The sequence below is a fragment of the Furipterus horrens genome, unplaced genomic scaffold (assembly GCF_987537825.1).
Source record: "Furipterus horrens unplaced genomic scaffold, mFurHor1.1.pri manual_scaffold_2, whole genome shotgun sequence".
Lineage (NCBI taxonomy): Eukaryota > Metazoa > Chordata > Mammalia > Chiroptera > Furipteridae > Furipterus > Furipterus horrens.
In genome coordinates, this window is record NW_028327172.1 from 79605812 (window position 1) to 79628738 (window position 22927).

General features: G+C 35.4%; 1 protein-coding gene and 1 pseudogene across 1 annotated transcript in view; one reads left to right on the plus strand and one right to left on the minus strand.

Moving 5' to 3' along the window:
* The window catches only part of LOC150018880 (putative ribonuclease ZC3H12C), a 54730-nt gene extending 35461 nt beyond the window's left edge, over positions 1-19269 (plus strand). The window contains exons 3-6 of the mRNA XM_090267881.1: positions 11136-11275; positions 15048-15282; positions 16934-17040; positions 17692-19269. Of these exons, the coding sequence (XP_090124007.1) occupies positions 11136-11275; positions 15048-15282; positions 16934-17040; positions 17692-19088 (1879 nt within the window). The 3' untranslated portion in view covers positions 19089-19269. The remainder of the gene's footprint in view (positions 1-11135; positions 11276-15047; positions 15283-16933; positions 17041-17691) is intronic.
* Positions 15799-16460, minus strand: LOC150018881 (large ribosomal subunit protein eL42-like; annotated as a pseudogene).
* Positions 19270-22927: the final 3658 nt, after the last annotated feature.

A 22927-nucleotide genomic window follows, 5' to 3' on the forward strand; every position in this document is an offset into this window, starting at 1 on the left:
GCCAGTTTGCCGTTTATGTGCAGCACTGACATAGTTAATAAAATCTGCCTGGACACCTAGTTTGTGTGTTTGGTTTAGACTGTAGGAGAGACTACCAATTGCCAGAGTTTATTCAGATTTGTTTTTTGTCCTCAACAGAAGTGTATCAAAATTATGTGCTGCGGACATGTGTGACCCAATATGGTAGCCTCTAGCCACAAGTGTCAATTAAGTTCTTAAAATGTGTCTAGTCCAAATTGAAATATTCTAGAAATGTGAACTACGTACCAGATTTAGAAAACTTAGTATAAAAATATGTGAAATAACTGTTATGTTGATTATGTGTTAAAATGATTATTTTGCTACATTGAGTTAAACAAAATATATTACGAAAATTAATTTCAACTGCTTTTTACTTTTTTTAAGTTTGCTATACTAGAGCATTTAAAATTATATATGTGGTTCACATTGTATTTCTATTGGATAGCCTCTCAGGGGAATATGTTTTAAGCCCCAACTTAGGGGCTTAATATTAATTAAAGGGCAGCTTAATTCCCCTCTAGGTGAGTGTCATAGATATTACTTACAGGTAACTTGCCCATTTCTCTTACTGTTTAAAGAAAATCCTTAGACTACGAAAGAATTAAAGCATCAGAACTAGTTTTTCTGTTATTTAACTAGATCATATGGAGTCTGAAAAAGACAAATATTAGTTATTTTCCACTGCATCTCTTTATAATCCTGAGTACATAATTCTAGTTATCATCAGTCATGAATTTAAATCGACCAGTGGTCAATAAACTTTACTTTATCTCAAATATGTCTGTTTAAACCCTACCCCAGGAAACAGCAGCATCAGTAGTCCTATTACATATGAATAAAGTTAATTACAGTTCACCTAACTAGTGTAAGCAATTACCAGAAATGGGAAAAGTTATCCAATTATAAGAAATAGGAGGAAAAAGTGATAAGAGTCAATGTTTTTTACTTTTGTTAATATTGAAGACATTTTTACATCTACTTAACAGATACATTCTCTTTAGGTTTTTTAAGCTATTCACCCCCTTGGATCTGGATTAGCTAGATGTGCTTCCTATGATTTGGCTACAAATGATGGACCTTACAAGGTCTCTCTCTCTCTCTCTCTCTCTCTCTCTCTCTCTCTCTCTCTCTCTCTCTTTGTCCATAACCAACTAATTGGAGGCTATTAGTATACTACTTCACATCAAGACTTCCATTGTACTTTTGATGTTGGATATTTTCATTGTCCTAAACCAGTGATTTCTTACACTTTTATTTTCATTTAAAGTAGTACAATACTGCAAATATTGCATGAAAGCCTAGTATGTAAAGCAAACAAAAGCAGAGAGATCTGTTTGAATTGGGGGTCATAGGTGGGGCTGTGTTTCCCACTTAAAAATTTTCCCTGCTCCCTAGAAGAGCTTCAAAGTCGCAATGTGGAATTTCTCTTTGGAACACAACTTGATAAACACTTATTAAATGATCTGTAACAGAAGAGCATAGATTATTATCTGGTGGTATGTTCATTATTTAGCATTCTGACATCCAGGGTTAGCTTCAAAGTGATCTTGGAAAAGAAATCAGAGATAGTAAAGTTGAGTAGCTAGAAGAGTGACAAAATAGGCATCAATTAGGAAGAATTCTAGGTGCCTGTGAGTCAGTACATGGAATTAACATGTGCTCAAACAAAATATGAAATTCAGTTAGACAACAGTGATAGGAAGTAAAATACTCTCGTTTTCATATTGAAGATGGTATCCAGCTTCACTTCTTCCTCCCTGCTGAAGGAACATAGAATAGATAGAATTTCTTTGTAAGACTCATTAAACATGGAAAATGTATTAATGAAGGAAGTCTTAAAGGCATTTTTTTCAGAATTCTTTAAAATCTATTTTCAATATCCAGCTCTATTTATGTACAATTAGGGCTAAAAATTGAGAAAAAATAAAATTAAGTCAACAAATATTTGATGAGCACCTGAGTATATTAATAATTTAGTGTTCAATAAGTAGTTTTATAATTGCATTTCTATTATTTTGTGATCAATGTCCAGTGCTTCCTGACTTTGTGTGATATAATTAAGCTAACTGTATCTAAACTTGAAGTACTTTGGTACTAAAGATTCAAATAATGTTTCTAACTTAAAAGGATACTTTTTTCTTATATTTTTCATTGTAGGCACTTGACTGACAATAATTTGTGTCCTTATCATTATAGGATAGTTGATATAATGACCCGTTAAAGTCATAGAAGTTTTGTAATCATACTTGAATCTTCCGGTAGAGGATATACAAACTTATTGGTCAAGTTTTTTTCTTTAAATAAAAGATGATATATAGAAAGTTATTTAAAAAGCACTTAATAGTCTTTTTGAGTCCTGTGATTATTTTGATCTCTTTTAGTTAAAAACTAAATCTATTTAGTGACTGTCACACATCAAACATATTGCCCTAAAACTCACAATTTACTATCAATGGTGAGATTAAAGCTATAAAGATCTATTGATTGGTTTTATTTTCATTCCATTGCAAGCTTTTTTACATTTCTAAAAATTAGGAGTAAAGGGACATGAGAAAGTAAAGTCTGTAGGTACTCTTGTTCAGTTTTTACAGCCCTATAAGGTAGGTAGGATTATCTCCATTTTAAAAAGGAGAAAATTGAGGTTCAGAATAAGTAATTTGGTCAAGGTCACACAAAAAAGTGGTAAAGAAAATACTAAAACTTATGTTTGGTTCCAAAGACTTCCTTTCACTGTATTGGCCTATTCATCAAAAGGCATCCCTATTTAGTAGTAACACTAATACTATTATAATCATTCTTAGTGGTACTAAATATGTCATTCTAGGTATAATTTTATAATTAGATTTTTGATGAGTTATGGAAAGATGTTTTTAAGAATAGCTCTTCTTTGATCATATGAATAATATATTACATAAATTTTAGAATATAAGAAAATAACCTATGGTTTTCAAGGTTCTGTATAACATAATATGTAATTCAAAGCAAATACTGAAACTAAAGCAAAACCAAATTTGAGGAAATAAGATAATTGAAAAGAGATTCCTTTTTTCTCCCTTTTTTTCAATGCCATGAAAAAATAAAAAAGCTCTTCCCTTTAATAGATGACTTCATTCCCTTTTTAAGTTTCTCCATGTTTTTCAATTACTCCTCCTGTTTACCACTGGAACAGTTTTAATTCTAAAATAATTCTTCCTACCTGTGGTTAACCTAGTAAATGATATGTGTATATATAACTTAGGAAAGTATAATATGTAAAATTACATTTCCTAGATATGTCAAATGGACTGCTTGGTCATATTGATGCAAACTTACATTAAAATATTTGGTTCCCTGCATTTTTCTCTGCATTACAAAATACGCTTTTATAATCTGTTAACTGTCATAGGTGACTACTTTAATAGCACATTGCTAAGCAAGTATACTTCAATTTTCTAGTGGGAAGTATATATGGTGTTGGCAAAAAATGTGGCAAATATATTATTTTGACTGTATATTGAATTGCCCTTCTGTTGAAGACAGAAAAGTAGAATTTATGTGCTTTTCAAAATAGTTACAGTAATATATATGAATAAATTAAAGGTAATTCCGTTAGGTATGAGACAATAAATTTGCATAATAATGAAAAGTTATGACAGTGAAAATCTTATGTTTGTCAAGATAATCTGTCTCCATTTTAGCTTCCCTTTGTTTCCAGTTTCTAGTTCATACGGAAGTTGCATGCCTGCAACTGAATGGGACTCCCTGGACAGAAGTAAGGAGGCTTCAGTCCAAACCATAGTAGCCCTTTCACAGCTTGGTCTGCAGATTGACTTCATTTTATTGTCTGAAATAAGTCCAATAATGAATTATAGAAACCTGTGGGGGAAGTTGCAATGACTGATATATCAGCAGTTAGTTGCCTTTGATGTTAAAAGCCTCTCTGATCCAAAATTTGCCCCATAGCATGGCAGACCCCTGCACATATTTACTAACAGTATAAATAAGCACATGTTCAGTAACTCAGGTTCAGAAACACTCTACCTGGAGTACAGCCATTAGTTTATACAGCAGGTCTTTTCCCAACAGATTAACAGCATTAAGAAGAGGGGTACATTCCTTCAACAGCCACCTCACAGGAGAAAGAACAGGTAGAAGGTTGTTCATTGATACCCACAACTTGTGTGTTTTTCTGGGTTCAAGTAAAACAAGAAAGACCAGTCGAAATTACAGAATACATGGCTCTTAAGATCCATAAGAAAGGACAGGAAAAGATTAAGGCAGGAAAAAGTGCCTGTATAAAGTGTTCCCATTCCCAGCTCAGAAGCTCTTCAATTATGTCGGTTTTGCTCATTAGTTTGCACTATTTGCTAGTTATTTCCTGTCTGGTTTCCTTGGGGGAAGAGGCTCCTGGTGGACAGTTTACAGCTTCATAATTAGGTTGCATTCATTGCACCTTCCTCAGTCTCCCTCAGCATTTCTCTTTCCAGTGTCCTTGGCTTCTTACAGTAGTGACATACTGACTTTTCATTAAGGAGTCCAATCTTATTTGTTGATGTTCCCAGAAAAAAGCTTGCTCTCTTTGTGAATAATTCTAACTGGGCAGGTAACACTGCAGTCTTGAATTTCTTTTTGTCTTCACCTTTCTCCATTTTTTCCCCAAAACTGGATTATTGTTGCCAATTCCTGAGACTGTCTATATATTGTCATCAGATACCTTTCCTCACTTAAATTCCAGCAACAAGGCTACCACAAAACTGGAGAGATTAAGGGTCTGTTCTGATCCGTCCCTGAATCCATCCCTGTTAATTTAGAAAATGCCTTACTAAAGCACTGATGAAAATCAGTGGGTCTCAGGCAGCAGCAGCATTGAGCTTTTCCTGGGTCCCCTGCTGCAGAAGGGATTCAGACTGCCAAGGGCAGAGGAACAGCCAAACAGCCGGAGTGGGAGGAGGTGCCTGAGGCCATGACATTCCCACTAGAGGGGCTATCTTTTGGTCCCATTATGCCTTTTTGATTAGTCAACCAGTCATCAAGAGGCAACACTCCTTGCGATGTGATGCTTGTTTGCAAATCTTTCCAAAGCGCTGGAAAATAACTTTAAGATGGGTAATAGGAACTAGGAAAAGGGAATATGCACTCTTACCACATCTGATCTACCCAGCAACTCTGGGTAAGAAAATAATATGCTCTGTTTGTGAACAGTGAATCTACAGAAGGCATTTGAGTCCCTGGGGCTCCAAGGGCATAAGGCTGAGTTTTTATCACATTGAGATGAAAAGTAAGTTGGTGTGGTTTCAGTCTCACTTTGCTGTTTCCCTTTCTTCCAAGTTACCTGGGTAACCATTCGCCAGCCTGATGCCTTAATTCTAGGACAGTCTTTTATCGGAATTCTCACACTCTTTATTCCGTCCTGTTAATCATTTCTGCTTCCCTAGCTATGTTTTGCATGTTTTTCCTTCATGTGGAACCTTGGTGTAAAACCCAACAACTAGTGTTGAGGAAAACAGGTCTTATTTACAATATTCCAACCTGGGGAGGGCAGTGAGCACTTCAGCTCAGAGCCCTGTTCTCCTACAGGACCCAGCACTTCCCTTGCTCCCCAAAAGGCTAGAAGCCAAACACATGCCCAGAAGTTCCCCACCCTTATCTGTCAGCTGTCTCCTTCAGGATCTGGGTGGGGTATGATGTCATCAGCCTCCGTATAACAGTCCAGGAAAACATGTGCCATGTTGCATTGGATCATGGTGAAGTCCAGGAAAGGCACAAGTTTTAAAAGAGTCCTTGGTGGCTTCCAAGTTAGCTGGTGCGGGCACAATCAAAGCAGCAGCATGCTAGCTTTCTTACTAGCCCAGGCTACATGGCCCTCTCCTTTCAGACCACATGGCTCTCTCCTCTGCCTCTCTCCTTTCCTTTTGTTTAATGGCTGCCGCCTTATTTTTAAATCCCTGATTGTGCAGCCTGTGATGCAGTGGGTGTGGTAACCGGTTTTGGCCATTAACAGAAACTTGTGGAGGCTTAAGCTCTTTTATCACCATTGTAAGGTCAAAGCCCCTCCCCATCTCCTTGGGGCCTGGAGAGGCCATAGCTACTTGCATAACTAAGAAACTAGCTATCAGCTAAGTACCTTGAAAGCTGTCCCTTTCCCCCACCCCTCAAACCATGGGCTGTGGGGAATTTTGGGGACCCCTGTTACATATTGAGTGTCAAAGGATTTTTAGGGGTATAATCCATACCAAAACATTTAAATAAGGCTGGCAGTTCTCTATCTTCCAAAGGGAAGTTAACCCCAGGTCCTAAGGCCATTGGGAACCATCTATCCAAGAAGTCATTGTCTCCTTCTAGATCCCCTATCAAGGCAAAGAAGCGTGAAGGGAATAGAGGGAGCAGGAGCAACAAAAGACAGGGGTTGAGAACCTGGAGAAAACGGAAGGAACTTGCAGTTTCTTAATTCCTTCTTCTGGCTGTCCAGTTCATTCGTTTATTTCCTGAGATCCAGAGATGATAATAATTCCTTTAAAGTTTGGTTTTTCTAAAAATTTCTAACTATACCTGTTCGTCCACTTCAAATGAGACTTCCTCTGACCATTGCAAAGCAGGATTTTTATAAGCTTGCCTCTCCCAAACATGACAGTAAAATAAGCCTTTTAAGAAAGAGACCTGCTGACAGGTTTTTTGTATTTTTCTACCATTAAAGCCAATGGTAAATCACATGCAACCTTTGAGCCTACATTACCCATTTTGCTCATATAGTAACTCAAAATTTGCAGTAAGGATTTGGAATTTTCCCTGGGAGTCCAATCCCACTGAGCCAAAGTAGGTGAAGGGATACTTTTTAGCAAATATTCAGGGTTTATTACCTAATCAAAAGTGACCAAAATTTTACAACAAATTTACCCAGCAAAGGACTCACTTCTGCGGTATACCATCCTTACTGCCAAATGGTTGAAATAAAAAAGAAATTGAGGCCTAAAGAAATATACCAATTCATAAAAATATAACTAGCTATTTTTGTTACTGAGAAAAAATAACCCTGCATCCATGCAGATATAGCCCATAAGTGGCCACAGTAAACACTCGGATAGTTACTTTATACCAGTAGGTACATTATGCTTACCCTGTTGTTATCATTGGTTGCCCCTTATATTGGATCCAGCACATGTGAGTTGTCACATCCTTCAGTACGCCTCACTCAGTAGGGTTAGATTGAGTTCCGTCTCCCACAACGTCTGCTAGTGTGTGGAAGTCCCGCCTGCAGTTTAGACCCATCAGTTGGTCTGCTTGGACTTTAATATTACTAAGGATGATTCTGGGCCTTGCCTGGCAAGAAATTCTAAGTCAACAAGCAGCAGTTCCAGGGATGTCCTACTCAGCATTCATTTCTCTGGCCTGGTAAGGGGAAAATTGGCTTTGCCTCTCCCTGTAGGAGATAAGGCATTAGTCTCCCCTTGTGAGATTTAAGGCTGGGCACAGGATGAAAGCCAACTGCTATCTGCTTTAAATCTGATTTCAAGTTGCTTTTGGATTTTACCATACCTAAATGTGGAATGCTGTGTTTTAGAGAAAACACGCCTTCAACTTTATAAGGTATTGCCAGATTGCTCTCCTGAACTGTTATCCCAGTTCACACTCCCACCTGTAATGTATGAGTTCCTACTTTCACACATCATTGGCAACATCTATGTTTGCAGACTTTAGTTTTCCAATCTGATGAGTGTGAAGTGGTGTCTCATTTTGACTTTAATTTGCATTTCTTCACTATTGAGCATCTTTTCATGTTTGTTGGTCATTTGGGTTTCTTTTGTGAATTTGCTGTTCATATCTTTTGCCTTAAAAAAGGAAAAAATGTTACTCTTCTCAATTTTAGGAGTACTTTATATATTCTGAGTACTAGCCTTTTGGTTGGTCCTATATGTTACAAATACCCTCTCATATTTGGTTTATGGATTCTTTTGCATAAAGAAGTTTTATGTGTCTAAATGTATCAGGCTTTTCCTTGACAGAGCATGTGGCTGCATGTCTTCTTTAAGAAGTATTTTTCTATCCTGATGCGAATGTCTCTTGTAATTTCTTCTAAGAGCTTTATGATGTTTCTTTTCATATTTAAATCTTTCATCTATCTATAGTTTATCTTTGTGTATGGTATGAGATTAAAATACAGTTTTATTTTTCCCATATAAATAACTAGTTTGCCCTAGTACTATTTGTTGGTTTTCTTCATTGATTTGTAATGTCACTTTTATCATTTATACGTGTGTTACATATTTTTGTGTTTGTTTTTTGTTTTGCCTATACCAGTATAACATTGATTGTATTTATGTAGTTTTATACTAAGTATTGATAACTAATGGGGAAGTTCCTCCTCTTTTGTTCTTCAAAACTGGCCCTTTGTATATAAATTTTAGGATCAGTTTCTCAAGTTCCATTAAAAAAAACCCTTTGAGAATTTTTATTAGAATTGCAGTGCTCTATAGAATAATTTGAGAATTGTTTCTTCATAAGTTGAGTCTTATCATCACTTAGGTCTTCTCTTATTCCCTTTAATACAGGTTTTCAATTTTTGTTTTCTTTATAAATCTCTCTCACATCTTTTCTTTTAGGTTTGTTTAGTTTTTGTTACTGTTACAAGTGGGGTTATTTTTTAAATAAATATTTTTAATTTGTTTGCTGGTGAATAGCAATACTAATTTTGAAGTAGAACTTTATATCTTCAATCTAATAACATTGTCAAAAATGTTATCTGTATTGTGCAGATGTATGATGTCTGTTGAAATCTGTTCTGTGACCTCAAACAAAGCTAATTTCATCAGTCTTTTTTATGTTCTTGAAAAGGTTTTCTCTTCACTAATTTTGTGCAGGGTTTTGTATATGTCCATTAGATCAAGCTTGTATTGATTGTTCCAGTCTCCAATCTCACTGAGTGTTTTCTGCTTCATCTGTCTGTTGTATGATTATAGATTTGTTCATTTCTTCTAGTAATCCTGTGATCTTTTGCGTACCTCATATGGAGACTGAGTTCACAATTATTTTAGCTTCCTTGTGAATTGTTCCTTTATTTCTATTACATAAAAACTTTTTTATCACTAGTAATTTTTTGCCTTAAAATGTTTTTTCTGATATTAATATACAGCTTTGCCAGTTTTTTCTGGTTTATGGTATAACTAATGGATCAGTTAAGGATGTATGTAGCTGCAAATAACAGAAAAATTGACTACATTTTCTTAAACAAATGAGGGGGCTTTGCTTTTTTCCTCAAATAACAAGATCAGAAATGGATTTGGGTCCATCTGCTCCAAAACCCAGGCTCTTTAATGTTTCCATTGGACATTCACAATGTGGCACCTTTCATCCTCCTGCTCATTTTCTCCCCATGAGTCTCTGTGGGAGGGGAATTGGGAGGTGAGGGGCAGAGGGGAAGGAGACAACATGAGAACAGCCTTTATTATCAGCTGCATGGTACAGTGTCCTGATTCAGCATGTATGGAATCTTTGTCTCCTGTTTGCTGTTCACCCACATTCCATTGAAAACTCTGTAACTAGAAGATAGAATCTTCTCTTTCTATAGTAAAATGTGACAGTTGTTCTTACCAAGTGGGGAAAAAATGCTTATTGTCATCTCTCAGAGCCAGAGTCTCAGTAAACTAAATATCATTAATGACTAGAAAATAATCATACACTTAAATTGCAAAGCATTAATGCAGAATAAAACAGGTTTTCACAAGTTGAGGTTTTGTATTTAGGAATAATTAGCGGAAATATATATATACTATTCTCTCAAGATATGCTGCCATCATTTTCTGTAGTTTTTCAGAAGACTGATTAAATAATCAATGTTTTCCATGAAACCTAACATCACTTTGTATCATTTGCTAGACCATTGGTGAGACTGTCAGGTAGCTCTTCTCACCCAGAACATGTGACTTCAAATCCCCTCATCCCTTATTCCTTTCTCTGAAACTTCCAGTACATCTGATTGCACCTCTGATTGTGTCCCCACTCATTAGGATGGGTGTGTGGAACCATAAAGTCTGTGTAGTTGGCATTTATAGCCTTTAATATCTAAAAAACGAGGTGGGCTGTTTCTTTTTTGTTTTTAAAATGATTAGCCATATTTAGATGGTTCTAGTGCGTGCTTCCCAGGGGACTACTAGACCAATATATTAATATACGTAATGTTTGCCTAGTGCTAAAAGTTAGTAAAGCATTTATCTACCTATTTCATTTAGCCTTCCTTAGATGTAAGGAGTAAAGAATATCTAATTCCATTACAGATAAGAAATGGAGCCTTCAGAGCTCAAACTATAAAAGAATGTTATTGCATTCAAAACAGGAGACTTTTTTTTTTTTAAGAGCCATTAGAAGTGTTGTTTTGAATTAATAGGTTAAAATGTATAAGCAGAGCCTGGTGCTACATAAATACTTGTTGAATGACTATACTCTTAGTCAAGCGTTTTCTTTTAGGCACTAAAACTGCTAATCCAGCTTTGAATGCTCTTTTGTCATCATTAATCCTTGTCTAGCACAATAATTTTAAATAGAAACCATGTGTCTTCTCCTTGAAGGACATGGGAAGACTTTCTTGTATAAAATTAAGCACTGTGCACATCTTTTTCTTTTTAGTACACATTGTGTACGTTCTTTTACATGGCCACCATATAAATTTTGTACATGATTTAATGATTATATTGAAATATACACATAAGAACTTTTGAGAAGGAAGCTTTTAAAAACAAATGGATATTCCATTCCACTGTTTTTACAGATTTATTTTCCATGTGACTTCTTTTGTACATTTGACTGAAATTATTCTTGCTGTGTTTGAGGACCCTTGCTTTTCTTCCCATTCTGGTCAAAAAGAGCATGTAGCTTTCTGAGTAGTTAACCTTTACAACTTTATGTTTGAAAACTTACTTTTCTTTATTCTTCACACAATAATCATCCCAATTTTCTTAAATTTTTGCTCACAGATTTTCAGTTCCTAGGTTGTTATCTTAATGTTTCTTGGAGCTATTCAACTCCATCCTAAATTTGAAACCTCCTATTGCTATTATAATTATGTGATCATTTCTGCTTACAAATTTGAATTAATTTAAATTTAGGTTTTGTTGTGTTATAAGTGTTTTAAAATAATCTTTCAGCCATGGAAACAAAGAAGTATTTTCCTGCCGAGGAATAAAATTGGCAGTGGATTGGTTTTTGGAAAGAGGCCACAAAGATATTACAGTTTTTGTTCCTGCTTGGAGGAAAGAGCAGTCCCGACCTGATGCTCTCATCACAGGTAAGCCCTGTTAGCTGTTTGTTTTAGTTTCCATATGTATTTGTGCAGGTATCTGGCACTGTCAGGTATTCCATTGAACACTATGTTAATCTGTTTCTGTTTACTCAGTCTATGTAACTGCCACATTGTCTTGGTGGAACATTAAAGTTATTTTCAAGTTTAAAAACGGATTATGTTAACTAAACAGTAATCCTTGCTACATAAGCCTTTTTTTATTTGGAAATTTTTACTTAAAATTTTGTGAAATTCTGACCTTTAGAGACATGCTAGGTGTCAAGAGACCTAGATTCAAATTCTGGCTTTGCCATTTACTAGCCATAGGACACACTGAACCTCTTTGGACCGCAGTTTTCTCCTATAAGAATTAGACTAAGTGAATATCAAATTATAATGGCTGCAGATCAAAAAAGATCTGTGAAACTCAGGATATGCTCTCTGGTGTCAAGTAGCAGGAAATGACTATCCCAATAAAGTATCTTATTTTGCATTATTTTGTAATTTCTAAGTATATGAGTTTCAGGCAAAAATGTCCTCTGTGCCTGCTTATTACTGTTGCTGAACATTTTGCTCAAGTTAAGTGATTCTCAGTCAGCATCTGACCCTTTCACCACTCTCTCCATCTCCAACATTAACAAAAACTGAGGAACCTGTGTGAAGAAGATACACATCAAAGTTAAAAATAAATGGAGAGACCACTTACCATGTACCTGAAGTCTTATTTTAAGACTTTTATTTTTATCTATAATCATTAAATCATTGTCAAACTAGCATAAGAATAGATGGGCAAGTTACTGTGAAGTTCAGAGCCATGGACTCAGATCCCAGCCTATATAAACTATAAAGTAGGAGAGGTAGGTGTAATTCCGCCAGCAGTACCAAGACATTGGATAACTCTATGGAAAAATTATACATATTTAGATCCTTATCGTACATCATATAACCGTCAATTCCAAATGGTTGAAGAATTAATTTTCAAAAATTAAACCATTATATTCTATAAATAGTCTTTGAATGGCTGGAAAGACCTATCTAAATTTAAATTTTTTACAGGAAATTACAAAGGAAAAAATATATTTAATTGCATCAAATGTTAACTTCTGTATTTGGAGAAATTTTCTTAAAAATTAGAAATCTTTTTATTTGCCTAAGGAAAAAATAGAATTAATAAATGCAGAATCCATATCCTTAACATAAAAATAGCTCACACATTGATAAAGTTCTCCCCAATATATAAATGGTAACACAGTAGGAGAATGTAAGTGCCAAATAAGAGGAAAAAGTGTTCAACCTCATTAGTAATTTAAAAAATGTAAATATAAACAAATTATTTTTCACCCATCAAATTCACAGAAATATAAAACTGATAATAATATTTTGAGGAAGTTATTTCCACAGTGCTATGGAAACATAAGTTGTTACAACCTTTCTGGAAAAGTTTGGTCTTAAAATATTAATACTCTTGGCTCTACTATTTCCCCTTCTATAAATAATTCTCCAGAAAATAAGCAGAGGTCTACACAGATTTCTGACCACAGAGGCATTCAGTGCAATATTACTTATAATAGAAAAGGAAACAACCCATACTTTTTTTTTTAAATGGTTCAAAAAATTAGTATATATTGATAGGACAAAATATATATTAGATTATTAGGCAGAATTATTAATGACCTGAGGAAGTGTTCTTTAACATAAAAGTCAGGTTTTATTATTGTGTATATATTCACATATACATACATATGTACATATATAAACAATGGAAAGAGAAAAATACACAGAAAATGACTAGAAGGAAATACAGTATGCCCAAATATTAACAATAATCAAACTGAAAAAGAAACACATAATATTTAAACATGAAAACAAGTGGAAAACTTCTTGAGCACAAGGGAATATGAGATCAAGAAGTTAAAACGATAATAGTGTAGATTGTGGCTCAGTTTAATTTTTAAAATTCCAGCATGATGTATCTAGAACACAAAGTAAACCACATAGAACTACTGTCAGAGGTTGTTAGGTATTTTCTTCCCCGGGATGATAATTGTCTTGACTAAAATCTTCAACAAGATAATAACTAGTAAATTGAATAGTCCGGTGTCTTCTCATTCTATCAGAAAAAGAAACTTGATAAAAAATTTTTTATTAGAGTTCTCAGATATAAAGTCAGATTAGCACTTTTGCCAGTCTTCTGTTGATTTATCAAATACTTAACAAGCAAATACTCAGCTGTGTATCAGGTACTATTCAAGGAACTAGAGATTCAGTTAACTTACTAGCTATACTAAACCCATATTTATTTAAGTTAGGATTACTTATCCTAACTAGTTGTCAGCTAACTTATCCTAATTAGTGTCCTTTTTTTCTCATTAGCTATTTAAGAAATGTAAAGTGAGCAAGATGATCGTGACTGTTAGGTCAGCACACTAGCTCCTTTAGTCATTTTGGTGAGGATCCAGGCATATCTTACATGACTAAACCCTCCAACAAATAAAGTACTGTGGATTATTCATGAACATAGACAGGGAATAAACTGGAAGATCTCTGAATGTACATCATTAAGTAGCTCATGTATTCATTCACAGACATTAATTGAGTATCTGCTGATGTGCTGAGTGCTGGTAGATACAAAGATAAATGAGACATCACACCTGCCCTCAAAATGTTTATCAGGGAAACACACAAAATCATTATAAGGTGACAGATCTTATAGTTGAGACTGAGCTTTTAATTTTGTATTGGTTTTCTGTGACTTTTAAAGGAGACCAACAATTACATACATCTATAAATAAAATTAAGTAGAAGAAGAATACAGTGTTTACTGAGAGCTTTCTAGGCACTGTGCTAAGTGCTTTTACACATAATAACTCATTGACTCCTCATAGCCTATCTGCATTTGAGGACACAAAAAACAGGCTCAATAAGACTGATTGCCATATATATTAAGTAGCAAAATCTGAGATCTATCCATGGCTTGCTGATTGTAAGGTCCACATTTCTTCCATTTCTCTGCTGCTTTTCTAAACCAAATTCCTGGTCTTGATGAACTTTGGAATTTTATCAGCACCATCATGAAATCTATATCAGAGCGAGTTGACACATATCGCTCTTCCAGCCCTTCTTCCCTCATACCCTCTTCATACTTTTGTTGTGGCGATTACAACCTTTGTTTACCTAGTTTACATATTTATCCAATCCAATACCTGACACCTCTCTAAGGACAGGTCATTCTTAATCTTGGTGGCCATTAACACTTAGCATAGGACATACCATAGAGTAGGCATGTAGTAATTATTTGCTGAAAGGATAATTAAAAATAATAATAACTCCAGTTAATAAACACTGAGAAGTAGTAAACCTCTTTATTTTATTTTTTTAAATGATGGTATCTATCAGCTTACACCTGGCACTCTGTGCCAGAATTTACAGTGCTGGGACAACGGAATAGAGGAGCAAAAGTGGGAAGAAGGGATGTAATGAAAATCACAAGTTGCTCAGTCATGTTTAAGTTATGCTTTTAATTTTTTTAACTTTCAAAAGTTTTAAACTTATATTTTTTAAGTTTATTCGGTGGGGAGTATTTTTAAAGGTTTTGTTATTAGAAATCCAAAAGGAAAAATATTATTGGGAGTTACAAATTTGTTTCATCTATAAACTGTAAATCATAATCCCTAATTAAATGATTACATATCTCCAGCTTATCTTATAAAATCTGGCATTGTATGAAAGTTGCTATATGTGTTTCATATGTTTTTATTTCTGAAATTCTACCCTACAGATCAAGAAATTCTTCGTAAATTAGAGAAGGAGAAAATCCTGGTGTTTACACCGTCCCGGCGAGTCCAGGGGAGGCGAGTGGTGTGCTATGATGACAGGTTCATTGTGAAGCTGGCTTTTGAGTCAGATGGTATAATTGTATCCAATGATAACTACAGGGATTTGGCTAATGAAAAACCAGAATGGAAGAAGTTCATAGATGAACGATTATTGATGTATTCATTTGTCAATGACAAGTAAGTAAAATCATTTACTTACAAGTAATACTGCTTTCCTGAATTAAGATTATGAAAAGCTATTAAGAAGCATGGAAAAACATGTTAAAAAGACAAAGCATAAACTTTGTGTTTGTAAAATGGTGTATGCATACAGAAAAATGCAACCATAAGTGGAAATTAATTGTATTAAGATTGTAGGATTGAGTGACAGTGTTCTGTTTTTAAACTTTTAATGTTATCATGTTGTTTTTATATTAATATTAAACATTATATTTGCTAAGTGTTATTAATCAGCTTTGTTGACTCTCCCTTAAAGAGTTCATACATTAATCACATTTTATGGGTAAATACTTGGTGTATTTCAGATTCAAACAGTTACATAACTATCAGAACTTTTCGATCGTAACTGGTCTTCATTATGCATGCCATGAATTGTTGCTTCCATTGAACAGTCAGTCCAAAATAAGGATTGAGTATATGAAGTGAACATATCCTCAAGATTTTATTGTCACATAATAAAACAAACTATGAAGCTTAGAACTGGATCATTTGGCCCTTTCTCTTATCTCAACCCAGTTCAGAACGTTTGTATCTCTTAATAGCCAGCATCCTCTTAGATTGGCAGTTGGGCTCAGCACATTCAAGCCTCAGCATGATCTTCTTTGTAGTTTTAGCCTTTTTTTGGAAAATGGTCTTAGTCTGCCCACCGTAGCCACTCTGCTTCTTGTCATAACATCGCTTTCCCTGTGCATACAGAGAATCCTTGCCCTTCCTGTACTGTGTTACTTTGTGAAGTTGAGGTTTGCTACACTTCTTACAGAAGGTCTGGCAGGTTTTAGGAACTTTCAGCTCTGATCCCTTGACTTCAATTCCTGGCCCCAAAGGCAGGTCCCTTCCTGGCTATAAGTCCGTGAAGGAGCCTGGGCCCATCCCAGGATGGCACCATCTACAGTAGAGGGAAGATTACACTGGATGCTATGTGTCCCAACCCAAAGTCCTACCATGTTTTATAAGCTTATTTTCTTAAGACATTTTCTATATCTGCTGAGAAATACCTTAGTAGTGTGGGAAGAGAATGGACTATGGAGTTAGACATCTTGACTATGCCATGTGAACTTACATAAAAATAATTTATCTACGCCTAAATTAGAAAAGTCTATTAACCTATAAAATAGAGCTGATACTTCAGGGATCATGCTAGGATGAAAAGAGATGATGTGTGCACAGTAGCTGACACATACTAGGGGTTCCGCTAGTTGTACTCTTCCCATCAGATTATACTCTGTCTCCCTTCTCTTCCTCAGCTGCCCTTCGTTGCTCCTTCCCCACCCCCAGTTCATAATACACAAGATTGACATTTATAAAACTCTCCTAAAATGTCACAAAATCCTAAGACTGAGAGGAAGGAAGAAATAATTAGAACATGCTAGACTCAAAACTTATTTGAATTAAGACAAATATGAGTTCAGCTTGAAATAGTTTAATTTTGTTTTTTATCAAGAAAAGAAAACTTTGTATACTAATACTTTTATCCTACAAATGTTGATTCAAAGTACTTGGATTAAAATTGAAAAAGCAAATACCTTACGGTAATAAATATTTACACTGTTTTTGGAATTAAATTATCAACTTCCTACTTAGGTATAATTTTGTATTTTATTTGTGACAGGTTCATGCCTCCTGATGACCCCCTTGGCAGACATGGCCCAAGCCTGGATAATTTTCTGAGGAAGAAACCTATTGTTCCTGAACACAAAAAGCAGCCTTGTCCATATGGTAACTTTCTTTATGAGTATTTAATATATGCCATTAGAACATAATATGTTGTTAAATTTCTGTTAATAAACATTTTTAGTTTTTGTATGGCATAGTATGTAGTTCTTTTTGATTATATTTAAATTTAAGAAAACATCCTAACCATGAAAAAAATAATTATTTTTACCTAGTTGGGTTCAATGCAAATGCATTTCCTTGAATTAAAACATGATTGAAAAAACTCATTTAGTAACTTCTGCATGAAGTTTTCAGGTAGATAAAAATGTGGGGTTTTTATATATAGATACACATCAGATTGGCATGGTTTTATCACATTACAGCAATACATTTATTTTTTCCAAAACAGAATGTCCTACCTGATTATAAAGTCATACTGGAAGAGATAGGTAGGTAAGAGCTGAGGACACAATGTATTAGCCAAAAACTCTGGGGCTGATTATTAATCATTCAGCCAGCTTTCTTAGTGAGATTAACAGTACCAAGGAGGGAAGACTAAAAGGTGGCTTTTCTCAAAAATAAGGAGCAGAGCAACACTCAGTGTATCTCCAATTTCTGCCTTTGTTTCTTTTACAAATTAAAGTAGTAGCACCAAACTGAATTTTCAGGATCAGGTGGTGTGCTCCTTTGCCTAATTAATTTTACTCTTCATAGGAAAGAAGTGCACCTATGGACACAAGTGCAAATATTATCATCCAGAAAGGGGCAGCCAGCCTCAGCGGTCAGTGGCTGATGAACTTCGTGCCATGTCAAGAAATACAGCTGCCAAAGCTGCAAATGAAGGGGGACTGGTGAAAAGCAACAGTGTCCCCTGCAGCACTAAGGCTGACAGCACTTCTGAAGGCAAACGAGGTGCTCCAAAGAGGCAGTCAGATCCCAGCATCAGGACTCAAGTCTACCAAGACCTAGAGGAAAAGCTTCCCACCAAAAACAAACTGGAAACCAGGTCTGTACCTTCCCTGGTTAGTATACCGGCTACATCTACTGCAAAACCCCAAAGCACTACATCTTTAAGCAACGGCCTTCCGTCTGGAGTTCATTTCCCAGCTCAGGATCAAAGACCACAGGGACAATATCCTCCAATGATGATGGCAACCAAAAATCATGGAACGCCAATGCCTTATGAACCATATCCAAAATGTGACTCACCTGTTGACATTGGATATTATTCCATGTTGAATGCATATTCAAATCTGAGCCTCTCAGGCCCACGAAGTCCTGAAAGGCGTTTTTCCTTAGACACAGATTATAGGATAAGTTCTGTAGCTTCTGACTGCAGCAGTGAAGGGAGCATGAGCTGTGGGAGCAGTGACTCGTATGTGGGGTACAATGACCGGTCCTATGTCAGTTCTCCTGATCCACAACTAGAAGAGAATTTAAAGTGTCAACATATGTACCCTCACGGCCGCCTTAATTCCCAACCCTTCCTGCAGAATTTCCACGACCCCTTAAGCAGAGTGCAAAGTTACAGTCATGAAGAACCAAAGTACCATCACAAGCCTCCTCTTCCACATCTGGCCGTGCATCTGCAGCACCCAGTTGTGGGAGCCCGGTCCAGTTGTCCTGGCGATTACCCCTCTCCTCCAAGTTCAGCACACTCTAAGGCACCACACCTAGGGCGGTCCTTAGTGGCCACAAGAATAGACAGCATTTCTGACTCTCGGCTGTATGACAGTTCTCCATCAAGACAAAGAAAGCCTTACTCCCGCCAGGAAGGGCTGGGAACCTGGGACAGGCAGGGTTACGGGATTGATGCGTATGGCTATCGGCAAACTTATTCCTTGCCTGATAACTCCACACAGCCATGTTATGAGCAGTTCACCTTCCAGAGCCTACCTGAACAGCAGGAGCCAACGTGGCGAATACCGTACTGTGGACTGCCGCAAGATCCTCCCAGGTATCAAGACAACCGAGAAAAGATTTATATTAACTTGTGCAACATCTTCCCCCCTGACCTTGTGAGAATTGTCATGAAGAGGAACCCTCACGTGACGGATGCCCAGCAGCTCGCCGCAGCCATCTTGGTGGAGAAATCACAGCTGGGTTACTGAAAGATGATGCATCTTTGTGGTGTTTAGTTTTTTTGTTCAGCTCAAATGCTGAGGGAGGTTTGCTACAATAGCACATGTGATCTCCTCATCAAGGAGGTTATATAGTATCCATTTATGTGAAATACTGTATCATGGAATCTGTATGTATAGCCCCACATAGTGGAAGTATCACAGGATTGCTTTACAGTCAAACTTTTTTTTAACATTTCCTTTTTAAAGCTATATCCTTTGCTGGAAATTTTTCCAGTTTAATTTATTAGATGCATCTGTGATCTTTGATATTAACTTTGGTGCATCAGGGGTTTATATGCAGCACTTTTTATCCTTATTTCATGTTTTATTAACTGGTGTTTCTCTGTCAATTGCAAGCAATTACAATACCTTCAGAATGTTGAACATTTGGCTAGACCTAGCAAACTATTTTTTCAAGCCAAGCTTAATTGGAATCTTTTACAGCTTTTTAAGTTATTTTTATTTGGGGAAAGTGGGCTTCTTTGTGCTATAATCATTATTTATAGAAACAAAGATATACTACAGCACTGACTTTATATTTTAAACAAATGTAAGTTACCAGTTTATGTTGAAATGGGTAACAGTATGCATTAGGATGATTTACAATATGGCACTTTTAATTGTTTTATTTTTGTTTGGAGTTTTTTGTCTGTTAAGTAATTTAGTATGGTGGATTTAAAGGAAAGCAGATGCAATCAATGGGAAAAGATGTTTCTTTTTTTATTTTTAATGGAAAAGGCAAAAGCTGTAACTATTACAGTTTAGAGCTTTGTTATCCAGCTATGATGTGCTTCTAAGATGGTAGAAATGGAATTGAATTCCTAGAGTCCTGTTGACCTTTATTTTTAGTGTTTGTCTTTTTGTTTGGGGACACAACAATACTGGATAAAATAACCTTTTTGCAGTAATTGCCTATTTTTAATGAATCTAATTATTCTCGATGCAACTTTTATATTTAATATACTCTTCAGCTTTCCTGCTATTTATCAAGGCCGGCCTGAGGTGGTTTTATGTGTTGAGGATATGCAACATTTATTGATACTGCACTATGGAAATGGTGATGGAGGAGTTGTAAATGGTAACTTAAAATTTTTGTAAGATACTGTATATTTTCCATTTTCCTGAAGGTAGTTTTATGGGGGCCTGTTATATTATTAAGGCCAGATTCTTGCCACAAATAGTGTAGTTTTAGATACAGACTAAGGTCTGTTTTAGTATTAGTAAGGGATATTTCTGGTTTCAAAGTCATGGGTTTTGCTAGATGCTCTATTTTTGTCGGTTAGAAGACAGAGATTGCAAACAGTGGCAGTTATGGGATTGACATGACTTCCCTGTTGCCTCCAGTTTTTGAATTTTACTTAGTGTAACAGACTTACTTCAATCTGTTTCTGTAGTCTGCCAAGATTCCCTGGTCATTCGATGTTCCATATCAACGATTCCATATACTACAGTTTGAAGTAAAGCCCTGAAAAACCAGAAAGTACCTTTTACTGTTGATACAAATTGTATCTTTTTAACTATAAGAACTATTTTGATTTGTAGATCTAGTTAAAACACATATGTGTAACTATGATTAGACTTTTGGGCAACATTTTATCCCTTATTTGATTACAAAATTTTTTAAGTAAAATTGAGGTCTAGAATAAAGTAGAAAATTAAAATAACAGTTTAGGTAAATAAAAGTGTCTGTCCTAGTTTTATATAATATATTAAAATATATTAAATAAGTTCATTGGCATTTTCTTTCTTCTAAAACTTATCTAGTGTGAACTTAAAATAAAGGTAAAATGCTGCCTGAAAATAATGTCCAAGCACCTTTGACTAGGATAACATTTTCACTACTTGTGTGACACTGTGTGTTGCATGAAGTAGGATTTGGGTATACAGTAAATGCTTCTAAAAGGCATTGTGCATATTGACATATCCAATAATCTGAACCGTGTTCAGCAAACTTAATTCAGGAAAGTGGTGTTCTACACAATTATTGCTGTTGTTTTTGGGGTGAGTGTGGTATTCCTCTGTACCTAAAAATAATACAGATGATGCCACACAAACCATTCTGAGTGGTGTCTGTCTGACAGCGACTACACTCACTTGTGAAACTGTTCTTGATTTTGGTCACTATCTGTAGTACAAGCTTACATGTAGAGGCGAAAGCAGTGCCAAAAATAGGGTTACAAATGTGTAGTCCCTTTTTTTCTTTTTTCATGTAAAATCACTTAAATTGTACATGAAGGTTTTGCTTCCGTTTACTTAATTTTAGTATCATAAATGTTTGGGAATTCTGCCAAACTTTATCAGATTTACATAAATGAAAATTTAGGTAAAATGTATATCATACCTTTAATTTGATCTTCTAAATGTTTTTAGCTAACAATTTGTCATTGCTTCATGGATTTTAGACTATGGGAAATAGCGTAGCTTGCCACCACCTGTCCTGAAGTGAATAGCTCTGAACTATCCACACTGAAATCCTTCAGTGTCATTGTAAGTTAAGATACAGCCATTTTCTTATGTCAAGAGGACAGTTTGTCCCCGATCCCCACTTTTTATTTTAAGGACCAGTGCTGCTTTCAGAGCTTAACAATCAGATATTAAGCAGACTTTGGATACAGAAAATTCTTAATTGTCTAAAGCAATAAGTAAAAGGATCCATTGTTGAATTAAATCCATAGCTGACTCCAAACCTTTAATTTAGCTAAAACTTTCACCTTTATCATATATTTTGCCAGACTTGCTCATAAATAAGAGAGGTGTGTTAGTAAACAGTGAAACTGCTGGGAGAAAGGATTCTGATTGGAATATTCTGCCCCTGAATAATTGAGAGTTGACTGTACTTTATACAGTAATTAGCCAGTTTGTTGTCTCTGTGTCTTAGTACAGAGGGAATAGTACCCAGCTGGCCAAATACTGGCCCTTAGTATTTCCTCCTTTCTTGCATGTGATACATAAGTTTTCAGTCTCCTTTTTATGACCCTGTATCTTGATAGAGTTTGTCATTGTCTAGACATTTGAAAGAAATGCAAACCAGGATAAAATACTTGATACTGGTAGAAACTAGAACTTTGTGCTTTTATGAAAATTCATTTATGAGAATATGTAATATAACTAAAAAGAGTGTTTTTATATGTATAACTACATGCATATATATTTGTTATGAAGTAATATTAACAGTGGGAGGGTTTTATGCTTTTGATGGCTAACTTGTCCTTAGTTGAACTGTTTCCTTGAGTTATACATGCCTGAGGCTGGAGTCTGGATGACCGATGATAAGATTTAGAAACACCTGAATGGAAAGCAACTCTTCACTGGTTTTATTCCGGTATTTTTAAATAATTATTTTGATAATTTTAATAGAATGTGTAATTTTAAAACACAAAAAATCCTTAAAGTAGTATTGATTATACAGATAATTATTTAACAAGTCTTTTATGGATGTACCTATATGTATATAGACAGTAATATATTTATTAAACAGATATGCTTTATGTTGTAGCTATTAGTTTGTGATAGGTGGGAGGGTGGCTCAGGATATGTATATGTGTATGTGTTTTGAAAACTATCAAACTATTTTTCCCGATTGAATGACATTTACCATAAGATATGTTTGGTTTTGGTGGTTCTTTTCACAATCCAACTTCCTTATTCAAGATAAAATAAGATGTACAGTTTTCATGGCATTCTGTTAGTGTATGGCTCATCCACTTTATTATCTTACAGTTCCTGGAGAATTCCAGAGTGACCTGAAATCAAACAGGTTATAGCCAGAGAGAATGCTATGTTCTAAATATTATATATTACACATGGGAACTTAGCTAGAATGTTGA